The following is a 17,113-nucleotide window of genomic DNA, read 5'->3' on the forward strand; positions in this document are numbered from 1 at the left end:
TCCGAACTTAATTAAAAACGTAAGTCATTTTCTGTGGAATCGAAGTGCATATCAATGATCTACTTTCCAGCATTTCCCTAAGCTGCTCTGAGTAAACTCACTACATTAGGGGTTTTCCAGCAACTGTACAGTGACACTACAGAGTCTCCTCAACATTTCTGCCTCCTCACACTTTGAGAACAGCACAGTGGAATTAGTTGCAGATCTAAGAGAGCGTGGTGACCCAAAGAGCTGTGTTGCCTGGCTGGTGCTTGATCCTGCAATGGAGTGTGTCAAAATAGCTAATAATAAAATTCTTGAGAGGCAGGAGAGAATTCCAGTATGAAGACACAGAAAAGGATATTGCTGAAATTCCCTGTCTCCACTGTAGGTGACTGCCTGCTTTGTGTACACAGGATATTGCAATTCAGGATATAAAGCCATTTCTGCTACTTACATGATGATTCTTTATCCTTACAATGAAGGATGAAAGACAAGATGTTCTTAATAAAATTACACGTTTGTAATCAGAAGTTCAGAGTTCAACTCACTCTGGAGGTCAAATCCACACTCCCACCTTCCAGGTAAATGCTTCAACCAGCAGCAATAAATAAGACTCAGACAGAGGAAGTCTCCATCCTATTTGTGAAAAGTGGTCAGTTGTACAACAGAAAATGAAAGAAAAGGACAACAGGCTCAACTCCATCCTTTGGGAATGGCATTTCTTGGGCTCCAGCCACCTTCTCCAATCTGTTCACATGTTTTATCCATTGAGGCTTGACTGCCAAATACATATCATATATATCAATAGCTGGAATAAGGATGAAAACCCATGCCTTCATTCTCTGTAAAATGTCTGCTGTAACAGATAGATCACTCAAGCTCCCTCTTCCTCTCGCTCTTTTTTTCCTGGTGGCACCATATTGCAGCTTCAGCAGAAGACTGAGGAATATATTTATGGTGCCTAAAACTTGAAGATATTTAAGCGGTGAGGAAAGGAAAGACACAAATGGGCATGGGCATTATGAATTACCTACTTAAACTCGGAAAGTTAAATTTTGTCCAAACCATATTTTAGCTGTTAAAGTGCTAAAGTGGATCCAAGCTTTTGCACTACTCTGATGCATCCCTGCCTAGTAGATTTACAGTTAGGGAAAGTGTTTCATGGTAGGTCTTCTCATTTAGACAACAGCTGTAAGAGCAAACAGCTGCTTGTTGTTAGCTACATTATTTTGTAGTTAGCTACATGTTTAGAGCTACATTATTTTAAAACAATGATGTTTAAATCACCTTGAATATCGATAGATTCAATTCGTATCTATATGAATTCCTGAACATAAGACTATAAAATATATTACTATACCAATGCTTTCTTTGCATCAAAAAACATAACCTCAACAAAGCAAGTTTATCAGCCCTCTGTCCTGCCTCAAATAAAACAATTTTAAACAGGTGCTCTGATACATAATATATTTATTTTGGTAAGTTTCTCATTAAAAAGTTCCAAACATAGGCCCTAGAAAATTAGAAAGGAATATGAAATTATGTCACACTGTTAAGCAATATTTTACACATTAATAGATCTCAGAGAAAGTGAGGAAAATAACAAGTGTATTATGTCTAGTTTGATGAAACCAAGAAGCAGACATTATTTTGCTTAGGGTATATTGGGAAGAAGACAGAATTCTAAGGCCCGTTTCTCATAGATATTTCATCCCTGTCCAATTCTTCCTCAAAGGAGTCAGGATTTTGTATATTTTTTTTGCCTTTACCAGTAGAAAGGAGACAGACATTAGTTGACAATTGTGTTAACTATCTACAAACTAGAACATAAAAAAGCTTACTCTCTCTACTTAGCTGTAGCAATTCTGCTGAATACTACTACTAAAAATATTAAAAATAAAAAATAGCATTTCACCTCCTTGTCCTAAGCACCAAATGAAGGTATTAAAATAATCATATATGACTAAATAAAAATTATAAACTTGCTTTAATAAAAAGACCATTTAATATACTCACTTTTCTGGGCCTTTACTCCTTAGTAGCAGTTAAGCACATCTAAGAACCCAGTAAATGTAGAAGATGATAAACTATTTCTGCATCCTACCACAAATCTACAATGCTAATTCAAATTTTTGGATTTTCAGGGGTGATGAACTAGAGGAAATCCTTCTACTTGCATTTAGAAATATTTTGCCATTCATTTCAACATAACATAAGAAGGTCTTATACAAGGACTTACTGTTCAGAAGAAAAGAAAGACTGTGTGCAACCTTGCAAGAAGAGCTCCACAATTTCCTATCAGTCACAATGTAACAAATAATATACAAAAAGGCAAGGGATTATAAATAATAAAAATAGAAAGATCAGATCAAACACTCTATTTATTGTATAAGATGCTTTGCTTCCAAAGAATTTTTGTTCCAAAAAGTTAGTTGCAATTTGAATTTCATGGAAGATGGCAGCAAAAAAAAAAAAAAAAAAAAAAAAAGAAAAGAAAAAGCAGTGTTTAAATCATCCCTTAAATCTCTAAAAACGCTATTCATGAACATATCTAACGACGGAGAAAATGCATGGCTGATCAGATTATATTCAATAAGAATAAACTACTACACTGCAAAACTGATAAGACTATATGTGATAAGTAAAAATCTACATTACTAGAGTTAAGAATTGCTAAAGTAAATGCTAAGATGTTATTACCATACCAGTTTTTCTTCATTAAAAAATCCAGGAGAAGATTCAGACTTTCAAGGTTTAACTACTTTTACTAGCAAGGACGAGATGAAGCAATCAAACTCTGGCCTTATCTAGTTCAGATTTTAATGAGTTCTGGTCTTCCAAAAGTAACTGCCCATCTATAACCTCAAAGTTAGTGAGTTTCTAAGCTGGCGAGCACTGAAAGAAGGAAAGGTATTCCAAGAGAAATATGACTCACTACCTGATGTGCTATCTCTAGCTATCTGCTATGGCCAGTCTAAAGTTCTATGAACCACCTATGTAGATTCAGTGTGTTAATCTCAAATGTAACATAAATTGGCTTGTTAGCAGCCTGGCCTTGATTGCCCTTAAAATCAGAGATTTGCCATGCACATATACAACAAATTAGCATATATAATCTTGTTTTAGAGTAAGAGAATAAATCAGATAAATTATAATTGCTCGGGTGAGTAATTCAACTGGCTTTTCAACTGAGACTACTATCCGAAGAAAGAGTTTCTGTGTGTAGCACTTTGTCTTACCATATTTAATCAGTATCAGTGACCTACACAGGATTATAGTGGAAGTTACAAGTGTGACAGCAAATCATACCCAAATTCCTAAGCAAGGAATGATAGTGTTTCCTCTAATAAAAAAATGATTGGAATCCACTCCCCAAGGGTTATTCCCTGTCTTGTAACCCAATATAGCCATTCTACTATTATCATGATATTAAATTATACTTATTACCAGTATTAAAAGTTACTGTTCTTCACTCAGGATTGGTTTGTCTGATGATCTATCTTATAATGATGAACATTATAAAAACAGTAAATATTTATCCAAATGGGATATGCCTTTTTAGGAGCTACAGAAGTAAAGACTGAGCAGGGAAGAAGGAAATACAAGAGCTATTCTGTTGGCTGAAAGAAAATATTGAAATAACGAAGAATGTTCCCTCGCTCTTCCACCACCCCCAAAATGATTTCGAGACCCAGCTTTCACTCAGGAATTCCCAGCGAAGGGAATTCTACAGAGTGGTCAGATTAAGATGCAGATGGGACAGCGAAAAGGATAGGAGTTGAACTCCAACATATTTAGATTAGGTGGAGATAAGGCCAGAGAGTTATTTATGTAGAGATCCAGTGCAAAGTACAGCTGGGGTGAGCTCAGAAGGTGGTGCCAGAGGCATAAAGAATTATATATTTAAATGTCTATATGAAAAATATCTATATTTAGCAAGCATTTGTGGAAGTAAAGCCTTCGGTCTTTCTATATACTTACTTTTCTTTGATTATATGGCATCCTACACTATCCTTACACCAACACATCTTTACACCACATATTAACAACAAATCAAATGAATATAGAAGGCTATATTGCCTATAAATGTAGCTGACCCTGAAGCTCAGATCTCTCTCAATACAGACATTCATAACAGAGCAGACTGATGACCTGCTTGCTCCTACACACTCTGGTTGTCCCACTGCTCCACAGCTAGAGCACAGCTCCCAAACAGAAGGCTAGTAGCTAAGCAAAGGGATGGCACAGATTATAAGAATAACATCTCAAAATCCCTCCCTCAAGTTACTCAATGGCCAGTGACGTTAAATATTTGTAAAAATATCTCTTTGCTTCCCACAAAAGCATAACGTCCTGCTCTGTCATAGATATCTGCAGACAGGTCTACCCCATTCATTGTAATGCTTTGCTGCAAATCCTGAAGGTTGTTCCAAGATCTGACCAGTAGTGTGGCACAGGAGTTTACAAAGACATGTTACCATGCACGGGCTAATTAACTGGCACAGTTTAATTAACTGGGGTGCGGTTCTGCCCTGATGTGGCAGCGCTGATTCTAGAACCGACATGTTCAGTGCATCTCCCTGCAATGCGCTTGTGATTTCTGCCTGTTTCTCCTCATTTGTGAAATAAATAGTTTGTCCTAACTTCTTCACAAGGATATTGTGACAACAGATAAGCACCCTGAGATGCTCAAGCACAAAGGAAATTCTGTAAAGTACTTCTTGAAGTAAGGGAGAAGGGGTAGGCTTACTATGGGTTATATAAAAAATATTGTTAAGAATTATGATAGGATGTATCTGAATACAAAATTAATAAGTTAAACACTGAACAAATATTTACCCTTGAGACTTCATAACAAATGATGTTACTTGGTGATAAAATGGCATGTATACATCCATAAGAATTCAGACAGAGACACCAACCTGCAGAGGTGCATACACAAGATTCATTCAGACTCCAAAAGTCATCAGCAAATAGGCCAGAGCTAACACCTTTGGTTTTTGGCAACGCTGGGATCCAGGAAGGCATGATGCAGCTCAGACCTGCTTGTATACAGAACTGAAGCTCTAATTTTCAATGCCCTGAAAATGAAGGGCATTCAGACCTAAAATGCATGGTCTTCTGTTGACAAATGCAGTTTATTAATTATATGGTTTATAGGCACTTTCCCATTTGTATTTCTTGCTTCCCTAGATGATCCAAAACAAACAATCAAAGCAAACGAATCCTAATTTGCATGACTATTCCCAACCGCAACAAAGCTCCAATCAACAGAGGTATGAACATTGTGCAGGGAAGAATAATTTCCATTTTCAAATGAAGACATTTTTTGTATTCTTTTTGGCAGGAAGGCCTATGGAACACCTCCACAAGATGTGAGCTGCCCAGTCCCGGGGCAGAATTCCTGTGTTCATTCCTAGTGACACACAAGTGATATCAAGAGCACTGAAGGGAGGTCCCTCAAGCACATCACAGGGGCATTCAGAACTTTTCAGGTATAAATTTTTGGAGACCACATTTACTAAGGTGGCCATTCACAGCCATCTATGTGATAGAGACCTTTCCACAGCCCTATAAGTGTAAATGGCATTACACAGTATGTACTGAAAAAATAACAGGACTTAAAAACTAAAGGCACAACTGAAAATGCCACTAGACCATATAGCCTATTATGGTTAAATAGATTTTTTTCTAAGGTATTAAGAAAAAAAAAAAAAAAAGGTAGTTGTTATGATACACGATTATACGAAATGCAGTAATACTTTTTTTTTAGGATGTGCCCAGATCTAATCCTGCATTCCTTTGCATTTTGCTTGGAAGTCAGGGGCAGGCAGGTCACATATAAGGATAGATATAATGAAATACTTGCATTGTGGTAGCCTAGAAGGAAAGTCTCATAGCACAGTCTCTAGAGTACGTCACCACTTTGCTGCAAACATTAACGACATTGCGAAAATCCTCTGGTGTGCGATACATACTTCACTACGGACACCTACACCACAGATGGTTGTGTAAGTTTTCTTTATCCTCTATTAGTCAAGGGAAATAATGCCCTTCAACAGCCTAATTCACCCGACCTTCTTTTAAGACCAGCGTTAAGATGAACTGCATCTCAAAAACGTTTAAAGTTCTTCATTGACATAAACCTGGACACACGGATTTCATGTTCAGCATTTCTATAAAATAGTGAAAAAACATGCATACTTCCTACCCTTTGTCTCCCATGATGGCTTCAGCCACAGGTTTCTTCTATAGATTTCCAAAGTACTTAGCATAATGAAGCTCCTTGTCAAGGTGCAGTGCCCAGATACTATTGTGGTGTGAATTACTGAACCATGAGTCACAGCCCTACTGTTCCACATGAGCCACATTTCACCCTTCGGTTACAGACAAATACCCTTTTTTAAACTTATATGAGGAATATGTTATAGTTACTCCAAAAAATAAATCACTGACTCGATTTACTCTGCAGCAACAACAAAAGAAAATTAGTGAACACAATTTAGGTCACTTAACTAGCATCTAGAAATGCTTCTAAGCAGTCACATTCATGACATTTCTGCGTTAGTTCAGGGTATAACTTAAAGGCTAACTTCTTTCCTGTTTATTTTCATAAACTCAGAACTTCTGCATCCATTCCAGAATGGATTCTGACCTGAGCATCAGAATCTCCACATAAATAGTGTAGTTTGGGGATAGCATCAGCACTGGGATATATAATCCCTAAATTATTCATATGTTATCAGAGAGACTATCATCCAACAACACTTTTTATCTGGGAATAATAAGTAACAAATCCCATAGTCTGGAAGTTTTAAATTTCTGTGAGTGTGCAAAAACATTGCATGGATAAACCAGGACTTAAATCAGAATTTTTAAATAGCAAGTGGAAGAATATTAACTTTTGTTCAAATTTTTTCCCTCATAAACCTCATGACCTGCAATAATTTTAAGCAGCTAAAACTATGTTTGTTTTCCTGTAACTTTACTCTTAAGTAAATGCTGTCATACAGATCAATGACAACTTTCAAATTAAAGAAAATTTCTACAACCAAGTTATAAATAGCTTGTTCCCAGTTACACAGTGCTACAGTTCTGTGACTGGGACTGCTGTAGTAGCATCTTGGTGCTTCCCATAAAAAAGATGATAAAGACAGCAATCCTAATGTGTGCTTAATTACATTACTCAGTGTAAATAAGAAATCACGCAAAATGCTTCCTGATGATGATGTCAAGCAACTATGTGGGTACATGTGCAGATAATGATTTTGTGCAGCTTAATGTGTACCATACCATTTTTTAAAATGAATTACCATCTTACCTGAAGGGTTTCTGAGCTTCTTCTGCAATTGCAGAACCTCTTTCCTTGGTTCCACATTAACAAAAATGTAACAAAGGATCACATACGTTGTAAATTAAACATACAGAGTAAATTGCCAAGGTTCCATTACCTTTTTTAAAAATCTTCTCCCCCTTTTCTCCCTTATCTTTGATGAAATAGAGTACTACCTGGATTCTTTTGCCCTATTTCTCTCAAAATTTGCTCCTGAGCCAGTCCCTTCTCTTGGCACACACTACTGCTAGCGTCTGCCGCTACCCATCCAGGCATGAAGCATTTGCTGCCCTGCTGGGATGTGCTGTGTCTGCTCCTAATCCAACATTACCTTACTTTGGCTGGAAGTTTCCTCATGATTCCCTAAGTCTGATTATAGGAGATATGTTATAGCCCCCCACAACCTGAAGCTACAGGCAACAACAATAGGAACAACATGTTTTTCCCGAAGGAAGACCGGAGGGGAGGAGGGGGATACAAATGAGAAAGAAACATCAGAGAGCTTACCCAAGGGGAAGAGGGATTTAAGTGGATATTTTAAAAAGCTGCTTAGCAGCTGGCAATTTGTAACAGACTCACGGTAGTGCAGAGTACAGGCAACCTCTTTAACAAGAATGAGCTGGATGGAAAGTTGCATTGAGGACAGGGAGAGAAGGGGTAAAGATGACCTTGGACTGAAGAACTGTAGGGGTACGGTGGTCCAGCAAAAACATGCATATTATTATTTTAATACGCCTTTTAAAAATAAAAGTCAGTTTTAGCACTCAGAATTTTCCATTAAAATCAACTTGGAGGTGAAAGATACAAGAACAGAGTTTGTATTAGTACCTGAGTTTTCAAATATTTCACATATTAGCCAAAAAAAAAAAAGAAGAAGAAGAAAAAAAAAACATTCCTCATCTATCTTCTGGATTGCTTGTGGAATTTATTAGCCAATAGGATTTTAACAGACAGGGACTTAAAGCTCAAACAGAGAGAGAGCCCTTGGAAAGGGCACTTCATGGACCGCATAGCTATTTATTTATTTTATAGAGCACATCTACACAAGAGGGAAAGGGACATAGTTACAGAGCACAGCACAAAGTCCCAGGAGAGGTGAGAGACTAGCCAAACAGAGCCATTCATTTGTTTAGTGTTTAAAGAGAGCAAGATTGATTTCAGAAACGATTCTTCTAGACTCACAGCCTTAAAACAAAACAGAATATGCATTTTTTAATACGTTCAAGTGTTTCTGCTTGGCTCCACTGGGCAGTATACCGTCAGGGCATTCTTTACATAGAGCACAACCACTAGAACTAACATAGAGGCATGTTCCAAAAGTCTGAATTTCTTTAAAACATCTGCTGTGAAGTGAATGTAAATGCAAAAACATTTATTACTTTTAAACAGAAATGAATATAAGCTGGACCACCAGATCAGGGTAGAATCAAGTACTGTGCAGGGTATGATACCTCTTTTTGCATTCCTGTTCCTCCACGGGGTAAGACAGGACTTGAGTATCTTCCATGCACTGATCTGTTCCAAATAAGAGCAGTAACATGCTGCACATTTATGCACTGTGACTGCAAATGAGTGACTTTTTTGCTCTCCGTGTGTTATGGATACAGGTAAACTGAGGGACAAAAAGCTGTAAGGCTCAGCTGCCGAGCAGCCAGCAGTCCCCATTTGCTTTGAATCTCCACCAAATGCAGCACCCATGTGTCACCTCTGCAGCAAAACTGCATCTCAGGACTATCATAGGAGGCACAGCTACTCCATATCCTCTGTGAGGACCTTCCTTCAGGTTCTCCCACCCTCCAAATCTCTGGTTAGAAGCTGTCTCCTCCCGCTAATTGGGAGAAGGGCTCCTACTGAGCATCTGCAAAGCAGTGACTTAGAGCACACACCAGAACTACTCCCTTTTGTGCCCTAGATGTCCTCTGCTACTTTCTCCTGCCACTCTTAGTAGTAGAAAACTCACAAAAAGGGAGTCTTTTGGTGGAAGGGCTGGGAAGGTGAGCTGGGGAGCTTTCTTAAGACTGCGGCAGGGAAAAGCAAAGGGTGAGAGAAGGTCAGCATTTGCATTGAATGCTGAACTCACTAAGTGACATCTACAAAGGTGGGCGGAAAAGGCAACCCGAAATATTTTTTGCAGCACAGGTGCACCCTGTGACACTGCATTATCTCTCTATAATGAATCTAGCAAGCAAGCAGTCCCTGTGATAGGAAGCTTAACATGCCAAGGAGCTACGCAGTGAACTCCTTTTCGAGCATTTTACAATCAAACACTTCAAATCCTTTGGAAGACATGACTAAAAGTGCAAGCGCAGACAAAGCCACCCTTAGGTAATTCCCCTGATTAAAACTCTCAGACTTAAAATGAATCTAATTAAGGACATTGTGGAGGCACAGAAAGCCAGTGTTCGCTTATGCCCTCTTTTGCAGATGGTGAGTTGCCAAACAAAACTGAGAATCTTAATTGCAAGAATCATCAGCAAATTCAAAAAAAGATAGTAAATTAGGGGCTGCAAAAAGATGTCAGCCTGTTACATAACAGCAGAGCTGCCAGATCTCCTGGTTCTTGCACTATGGGGGAAAGGCACTCCCAAGAGAGGACACCGCTTTTTATAAAAAGTGCTGAGAAAGAGGGAGAGAGAAACCTAGCCAATGTAGGCAGTAAACTGTCTGAAGGAGGATACCCCTTTTACTACCTTGTTTTTCCTTTGTAATTTGACATTGTTCCCTACATTGCCTGAGAGAGATCCAAGGACACAGCATGGTCTTCTGATGGAATAGTTGCAGCTGAACAGACCTCTGCTCTTTTCAGGAGCTTTCTTCATAGCAGGCAATGTAGTTTGTAACATCACTAGAAAAATTTCAGACATTTTATCAATCATCTTTCTATCAAGTCAGGACATTTTATGTTTCTCATAAAATACAGGTCTCAGGGCAGGTATGTTTCTCAGATAAAATAAAGGTAATATTAAAAACATTGTCGAAATCAGGTGGTCAGAAACACTATCCACCTAAAAGAAATTAATTTCCTTTTATTTTTATATTCCCCAACTGTTTGTATTGCATTCCCAATAAAAAGAAATCTACGGTAGTATGTAATGAATGCTTAGAAATATCTGACATGGATAAAGAAGACAGAAAAATCTGGTTGGCAGCACAGACAATAATTTGATAGCAAGAGAAGCATGAAGTATTTGTGGAGCTACTGTCACTCCCTTCAGCTTTTATAAACAGCCAAAATATAGATGAAAGGAACCTCTAAGTAGATGATTGCTTTAAGGACCACATCTTGTGCTCTCCGTTCAAAAACAACTGTAACCAAGTGAATGGCTGAACTGTAATACTAGGTTTCTTTCTGTAATGTTCTCAAAATAACACGGCTTGTTCAGATCTTAGAATGCATCTAGTGCTAACAAAGACAAAAGTTTGATCCTCAGTTACCAGTTTTTGCAAGAAAGCAAGACATTATCTCTGTACACATTCCTAATGTAACAAGAGACAAGCAAAGAATAATCAAACCAAACTCATTTATTTTTGACAGGTTAAGAAACAAATATCCTAACAACCATTCAGATGATAACAAATTCTCTCTTACTTAAACAACAGTTGAATCTACTGAAGAGTCAATTCTCTGTGAAAATCACTGAGTGCAAATGCTTCTGACTGGATTGCCTTTGCTACCAAATGCCCAGTGTACCTCCATTTCTCAAGGCACCCCACACTGCCATACTTGTGTTCATACAGAAATCCTCTCAATAAAAACATAAAACCAGTCACTCAGACTTCTCCCAAAGGGCCACTTAACGAAATATGCTTCCTGCCAGAATACAGGGTTACCAATTTTCTAGCCGCATCGGAAAGTGGATCCAAAGCCTCTGAAGACAGAAACAACTAAGAATTATTACAAATTAATCACTGAGCCAGATTCTTGCTAGTAAAATCTGATTTAGCTCAGCTGCCCTCAATCAATAATTTTAAGTATGTCAACTTTAAAACAGTTGATCAACTATGATATCATTAATTTTACCATACTGTAAAGAGAGCCAAAGACACAGGGTTTACTAGTGCTTACTGAGATAGTGAGACATTGAGAGAGAGCAAAATGGTGAATTTGTTTCTCATTCTTTTACTCATAAAAGGTGACACATTGATAGCTGTGGACCAACACCATGCTCTGGTCCAGAGCCAAAGAAAATGTCAACTAAATCTTTCAACTCCCCAGCTGAGATAAATCATCCTGGCTCTATTTAGTCTGCCTCTAACTCCACCTTCTAACATCCAGCAATTTGGGTCTATCTACACCACATATCCAGACAAGATATAAAACAATACAGTGTCAACTTGACCCCATTTTCCTTTTTTTTCTCTTTAAATATTACTGTGTGCTTGATAGTTAGAATGACCTGTCACTGAAATTATCTAAGTGGCAGGAGAATAAATGTCTTTACAAAGGTCATTTCCTATAAATCTAGCAGACTAATGTTCACTCACTGCCCACCATCCCAAAACTTGTTCCTGTTTACACTGAGCAAAGTATTCCACATATTAGCTCATAAAGCACTTGTAAACACAAATCTCTTTCTTCTACAGGAATGCAACCAAAAGCAAAATGCATCATCACTTCCTTGTGTCAGCACCCAAGTCTAGGGATAGCTGGGCTGTTTCTGGGGGACCCCATGGGACTTATAAATGAATTCCCATAAACTATGTCTGTGATCAGGCAAAGCTAAGACTCCCAGTCATAAGCACGGACTTAATTGCAGCAATTAACAGTAACTCTCTAGTCCCTCTGAGCTGGACACCACCATCAAGAACACCATGCTTGTCACTAATCCTTATTGCTCCGTATGGAATAAACTAAATTCACAAAGAATCCAAAATTCTGAAGGAGCCCCCACTAATCCAATATGCCAACATTTCAACAGTTCTGGCTTCCCAAGGAGTCCACTCTGGCCTTAGGATCCATTGCTACTCTTTCTATCTCAAATGCACCGAGTATTCATATTTTACGCGACGGGGCTGCTCCGAGCACAGAGACTTACCCTCCAGTCTCTCAAATCTTTGTATTAAAAGGCTCAGACTTACGGTAGCATGCTGAATGGGTATCCAGGCAGGTGTTTCGACTGAGCATTTGTGGGATGGGCATCTGCCATGGCTCTGCTGCAAATAAGTGAAAAGGGCATTATACACAACACAGTATGTGCTGCAGTCCTTCGGCGCAACGGGCCCCATTCCAGATGGAGCATCTAGGCATTTGCTAGTACACTTCAAACCTTGCAAAGCCATTTTTCCATTGTCATGTAAGGAAAATTAGCTTTGCAGTTCACAGGATCAAAACGGCCTAAGCATTTACCCATTATTTTTCCTTTGATGTCCTCAATTACGCAGGTGAGCACAACCTTCATCCACTCTGCACCCAAAGCAATTGCCCTCCAGCCTTCCCGGGCACTGGAACATTTCAGAGAACATTAGCAGAGCTCGAGGCAGCAAGGAGGGGTTGGCTTTTCCTCTCCCTTTTCCTGACAGGCTGCGTTCATCCCTTATGCCCTCTTTGCACTAGCAATAGCTGCAACTTGAGCCACCCCGAGAGCTATTTTTCAGGAGAAGCACATTTATCCCTAATTCTCAGGGTGTGTTTCAGAGCTGAGCAGAACGCACTACTTGTTCCCCAAATTGGGCACTGGAGAACACAGAGTAGGGCAGCAGAGCAATTACCAAAAACTCACATGATTCCCTGAAACTTTGCAGAACCAAAAGAGTGAGGGGTTAATTTAAAGCCTAGCATTCCACGTGGCAGCGCAAGATGCTACCATCAGGCCTTCAGGCTGCTCTCCCTGTAATTTCCCTTGCATTTGCAGTGATTCAATTACATTTTCCTGAAGATTTGGAGCCAATCAGAACTAATCGCATAGCAGCTTGGGTCAGAGTCCCTGAAGAAAAGTTCAGAATAAATTTTGGTGTCTGCTACTATTACTCTCAGCACTTCACATAAGACTATAAGACTGGTATTATTTAGCTGCTTGAAATGGAGGACTTTTGTAATTATGTGTGTTCCTGAAACTCGATACAGTGTAAAAAGAAGCTTTTGCATTTAAACCAGGTATACTGCCAGCAACTACAATACACCTTTCTTTTCCCATGCCAAGAGCAAAGGAGAGCGATCTCTACGGCAAGTACAGATCAGGTTTCACACTATTTTCAATTTTGAGTCTGATGTGAGAACATTATCTAACATAGCCTATTAGTACTTTGTTCTTTACCATTAAAGCAAACATTCATAAAGCTTTGTAATACTACATCCTTTTATAAGGAAAACATGGGCATGTCAGTTACAGCTTTACAGTTTCCCAAATTTCCCCACCTTAAAGACTGATGGTTACTGACTATCATCATTATTATTATATTTTTATATTTTTATTATTATATTTCCACATAGGCACCTTTAAGGTTTATTCCATAAGCTATAGTTAGCAAACAAGAAGCACTGCATCTTTGATGAAAGTATTATTTCAAGGGGTTTGGAAAAGTCACTGGTGTTATAGCAGCAATATGCTGTGGATGAGTGTATCTCCTGTAAGGAGGGAATGAATGCAGCAACTAACTATCAAAATAATAGAATTATAAATGTTTTTTGAAGAAAATCATGCATGAATTATTGCCTTTATTATTCTTATTGTTTCTATATTCCTGTAGATTTTCAATCTTTAGTCCAAGCCAAGATAAAGGCAAGAAAATTCATAATCTGCTTTGGGCAAGAAATATTTTTAAGAAATATTTTTGTTTGGAAAGCCTGATCTTACAAAGTCAGGTATCCATGTTTTGAGGAGACTCCTCATGAGGACAACAATTCTTAAAGCAGAAAAATGTTCTGTTAATATTCTTGACTCTGAAATTCATAACAAAAATTGTCCTGAGGCCGAGAATGATGAGACACATGCTGTTTATTCAAAGACTAGAGAGACGTGGGTAACTCTGGGAATTACTGGAAGGCAGCAGCTGTCCAGAGATCCCACTGTTCCAACACAAGGGCTGGACTGAGGGCACAGCTGGGCTATAGAGCAACCTGCAGAGTTTGGCCTTTCACAGCTGGATAGTGGAATTGCTGCACTGATATCATAACGTGGCACTGGAATTCTCTAAGAAATGCATGCAGCTCAAGGGCTAGGGCTGAACACTCTTCCTCTATTGCTTTTCTCCGAAAATTACATGTGATTTAACAAACAGTCACTATTTTTAGTGCTTCACTTAAAAAGCAATGCTTTTAAAGCTTTTATATCTTACATCTTCTGCCAGCTGAAACAGTTCTCGAATGTAAAGTTGCATATCAACTGCTAAGCTTCTGCATTAAAGTGCTCTTTTTTTTTCCTTAAAAACAGCCAAAAGATCTGTGTCACACCTACAGAAATCAACGAAGAAGCAATTCATCCCAAAAGGTCAACATTGCATGAAGTATTCTGAAAGCACAGGAAATATAATAAAGCATAGGAATAAGTTTGGGAGAAAGGGGGAATTATTTGGAGGCTGCTGAAGAAATCACCTCCATTTGATTATTACTGCTAATATTTCCACTGACTTAGTAGTTTGGTGAGCACAAGGACTACACACCCTAGCTCTCCAGAGCACTAAAAAGTTACAGTCTGAAAACTGGTGAAAATCCATCAGGTTTCATTGTCTTTCTTTAGACAAGGAGGACAGAATAACTTTCTGCTTTCTACACTTATTGATAACTGTATGCAAAAAGAATATGTCAATATGTCTTGCTGTGGGGAGAATGGTCAAATAAACCAGTTGTCCATCTGAAATGGAAAAAGAGAGGCTGCTCCTCCTTAGTTTATGAATGAGCAGTTTCTATAGTCTTTGTGTCTCTTCCCCTCCTAAAGGTATTGAGTATCCTGCACTACTCAGCTTCACCCAAGACAGCTCTACTGTAGTAACACACAGTGCTATCCATGGGCTTTCTCACAGCTTCATGCAAGCAACACCTTCAAATATGTAATAAGATCTCCAGTTTTGTGATTTATATATAAAGAAACTTTGAGACACACACACAAACAAAAAAATCTGTTATCATTACTAAATTCTGCATCAGCCATAGCTTTTCTTCTGGGTTGATACTTTAAAACCAAGAGTGCATAGCAAAAATGCGATCGGGAAGCACTGAAGGGCTAGCCAAAGTGAGAAGGAGATGCTACCCCCATAATCAGTTTGGGACAGTGGCCTTCCTTCTCTGGAGGCACTGCTATGTACACTTCCCAAACCAGTAAATGTCTACCAAGAATCCAGAAATGCAGGTCACACAGGTTACAAGCGGATACAAAGCTACAAGACCTTTGGAGTCTCTGTGCCTAATTCCAACCTTACTTGCATGCACCTTGAAGCAAGGTGCTTTTCATCTGCTTCAGTCAGATGTCAAAATAACTGACTGTTATTAGCACTTCTCAGAAAGAGCAGTGTAATGTATCATTCCTGGAGTGGAGCATCAGCAGCTAGGAAGTTTCTCTGATTTTATGGCATGAAAATATTGAATCAGAAGGCATAAAGATAAGAGTTTCGTGACACCGCTCAACAGAAGTTTATGGTGAAGAGATGCATCAGCAAGTTCCAGGTAAGATTTCAAGAAATAATTCCTCTTTTGCGAGGCTATGATCAACCATCGTGATTGCCTGAGGCATTTGCTGGGGGTTGTGACAGCAAATACATAGATTTTTGCCATCTATTTATAGGTGGGGAGAGATTCCAGCATTACCAGTAATATCAAATTTTGAAGGCCATATATTGCCTAACAAGACTGTGATGACACATGAAGGCAGATCTAACTCAGTTGTTTCTTCTCATAGTAGATACTGGGGATCAGAGTAAAAATCAACCACAAGATTTTCTTTGTATCCAAGAGATTGGCCAAGAATATGACTTGCAAATTATATGCAAATCCCTGATTCGGGTCTCCAATAGCAAGAGTTGTTGAATTCAAATCCAGTGGAATATACTTATCTACTTTTACACATCCTGACAAACAGTCTTCTCTGATGATTCTCTGGGGAAATTAAAATTGTAGATCTCAACAGGAGGTCTCAGACTGGGTAAAACATAATCATATACTAGTCAGTACCACTGACCTAATGTTTCAGTTCATATGTATCCAATGCCTTCCCCTTGAGTGCACACATCTCATTTTTTTCAGAAGCCTTGGATCAGGTGAAGAGGAACAGAAGGAAATTTGCATGGTAGTAGCAAACAAATTAGAATACAAAAGAAGCTCACGTTTATGCTGAGGGTGCATGCTAAAAGACTTCTTTTAGTAAGGTGCATTTCACCTTGGTGGTAGGTTATTTTCTTACCGCATTTGCCCCATACTGGTCCTTAGATCATTAGAGAAGAGACTAGGTAAGGATGCCTATCACTAAAGAGCACTATCATTTTCTCACGCAAGATCAGGCTGCCCTGCTCCGTATCTTCCATCCCCTCTGCTGTACAGTAGTATTTAGCCCTAACAGTATCTGATTGAACAGTTAATTGAACATTTTATTTTCTCAGTTTGTAGAGCTGTTCATAGATTTATGAAACAAATCATCCTTCTTCATTCATTGTTAAAACCAATCTCAACAAAGACATCTCTCTGAGATCAGCAAATTATAATCTAATAAAATCTATTGAAAATTGCAGTTGCACTAAACAAGGTCAATGCTTGGAAGAAACAGTGTCACTCAGAAATGGAGATCAAAGTAATTCCCTTCTATTCCTGCTGCTGCCATAGAGACTAAGGGAGGGGGAGGAGGGGGAAGAAGAGATTTAGCAGACTTAATT

General features: G+C 38.7%; 1 protein-coding gene across 9 annotated transcripts in view; it reads right to left on the minus strand.

The window, feature by feature from the left end:
* DLG2 (discs large MAGUK scaffold protein 2) overlaps positions 1 to 17,113 on the minus strand; it is a 946,755-nt gene that overhangs the window by 779,834 nt on the left and 149,808 nt on the right. For 3 of the 9 annotated variants that reach the window (XM_088534957.1, XM_088534970.1, XM_088534965.1), the window contains one exon: positions 12,395 to 12,469. The exons of the other annotated variants lie outside the window; for them this stretch is intronic. In XM_088534957.1, coding sequence (XP_088391083.1) covers positions 12,395 to 12,469 — 75 coding nt within the window. The remainder of the gene's footprint in view (positions 1 to 12,394; positions 12,470 to 17,113) is intronic. 9 annotated transcript variants of the gene reach the window in all.

The sequence above is a fragment of the Tinamus guttatus genome, unplaced genomic scaffold, assembly GCF_059628265.1.
Source record: "Tinamus guttatus ecotype Peru unplaced genomic scaffold, ASM5962826v1 Tinamus_guttatus_pri_ptg000602l, whole genome shotgun sequence".
Classification (NCBI taxonomy): Eukaryota; Metazoa; Chordata; class Aves; order Tinamiformes; family Tinamidae; genus Tinamus; species Tinamus guttatus.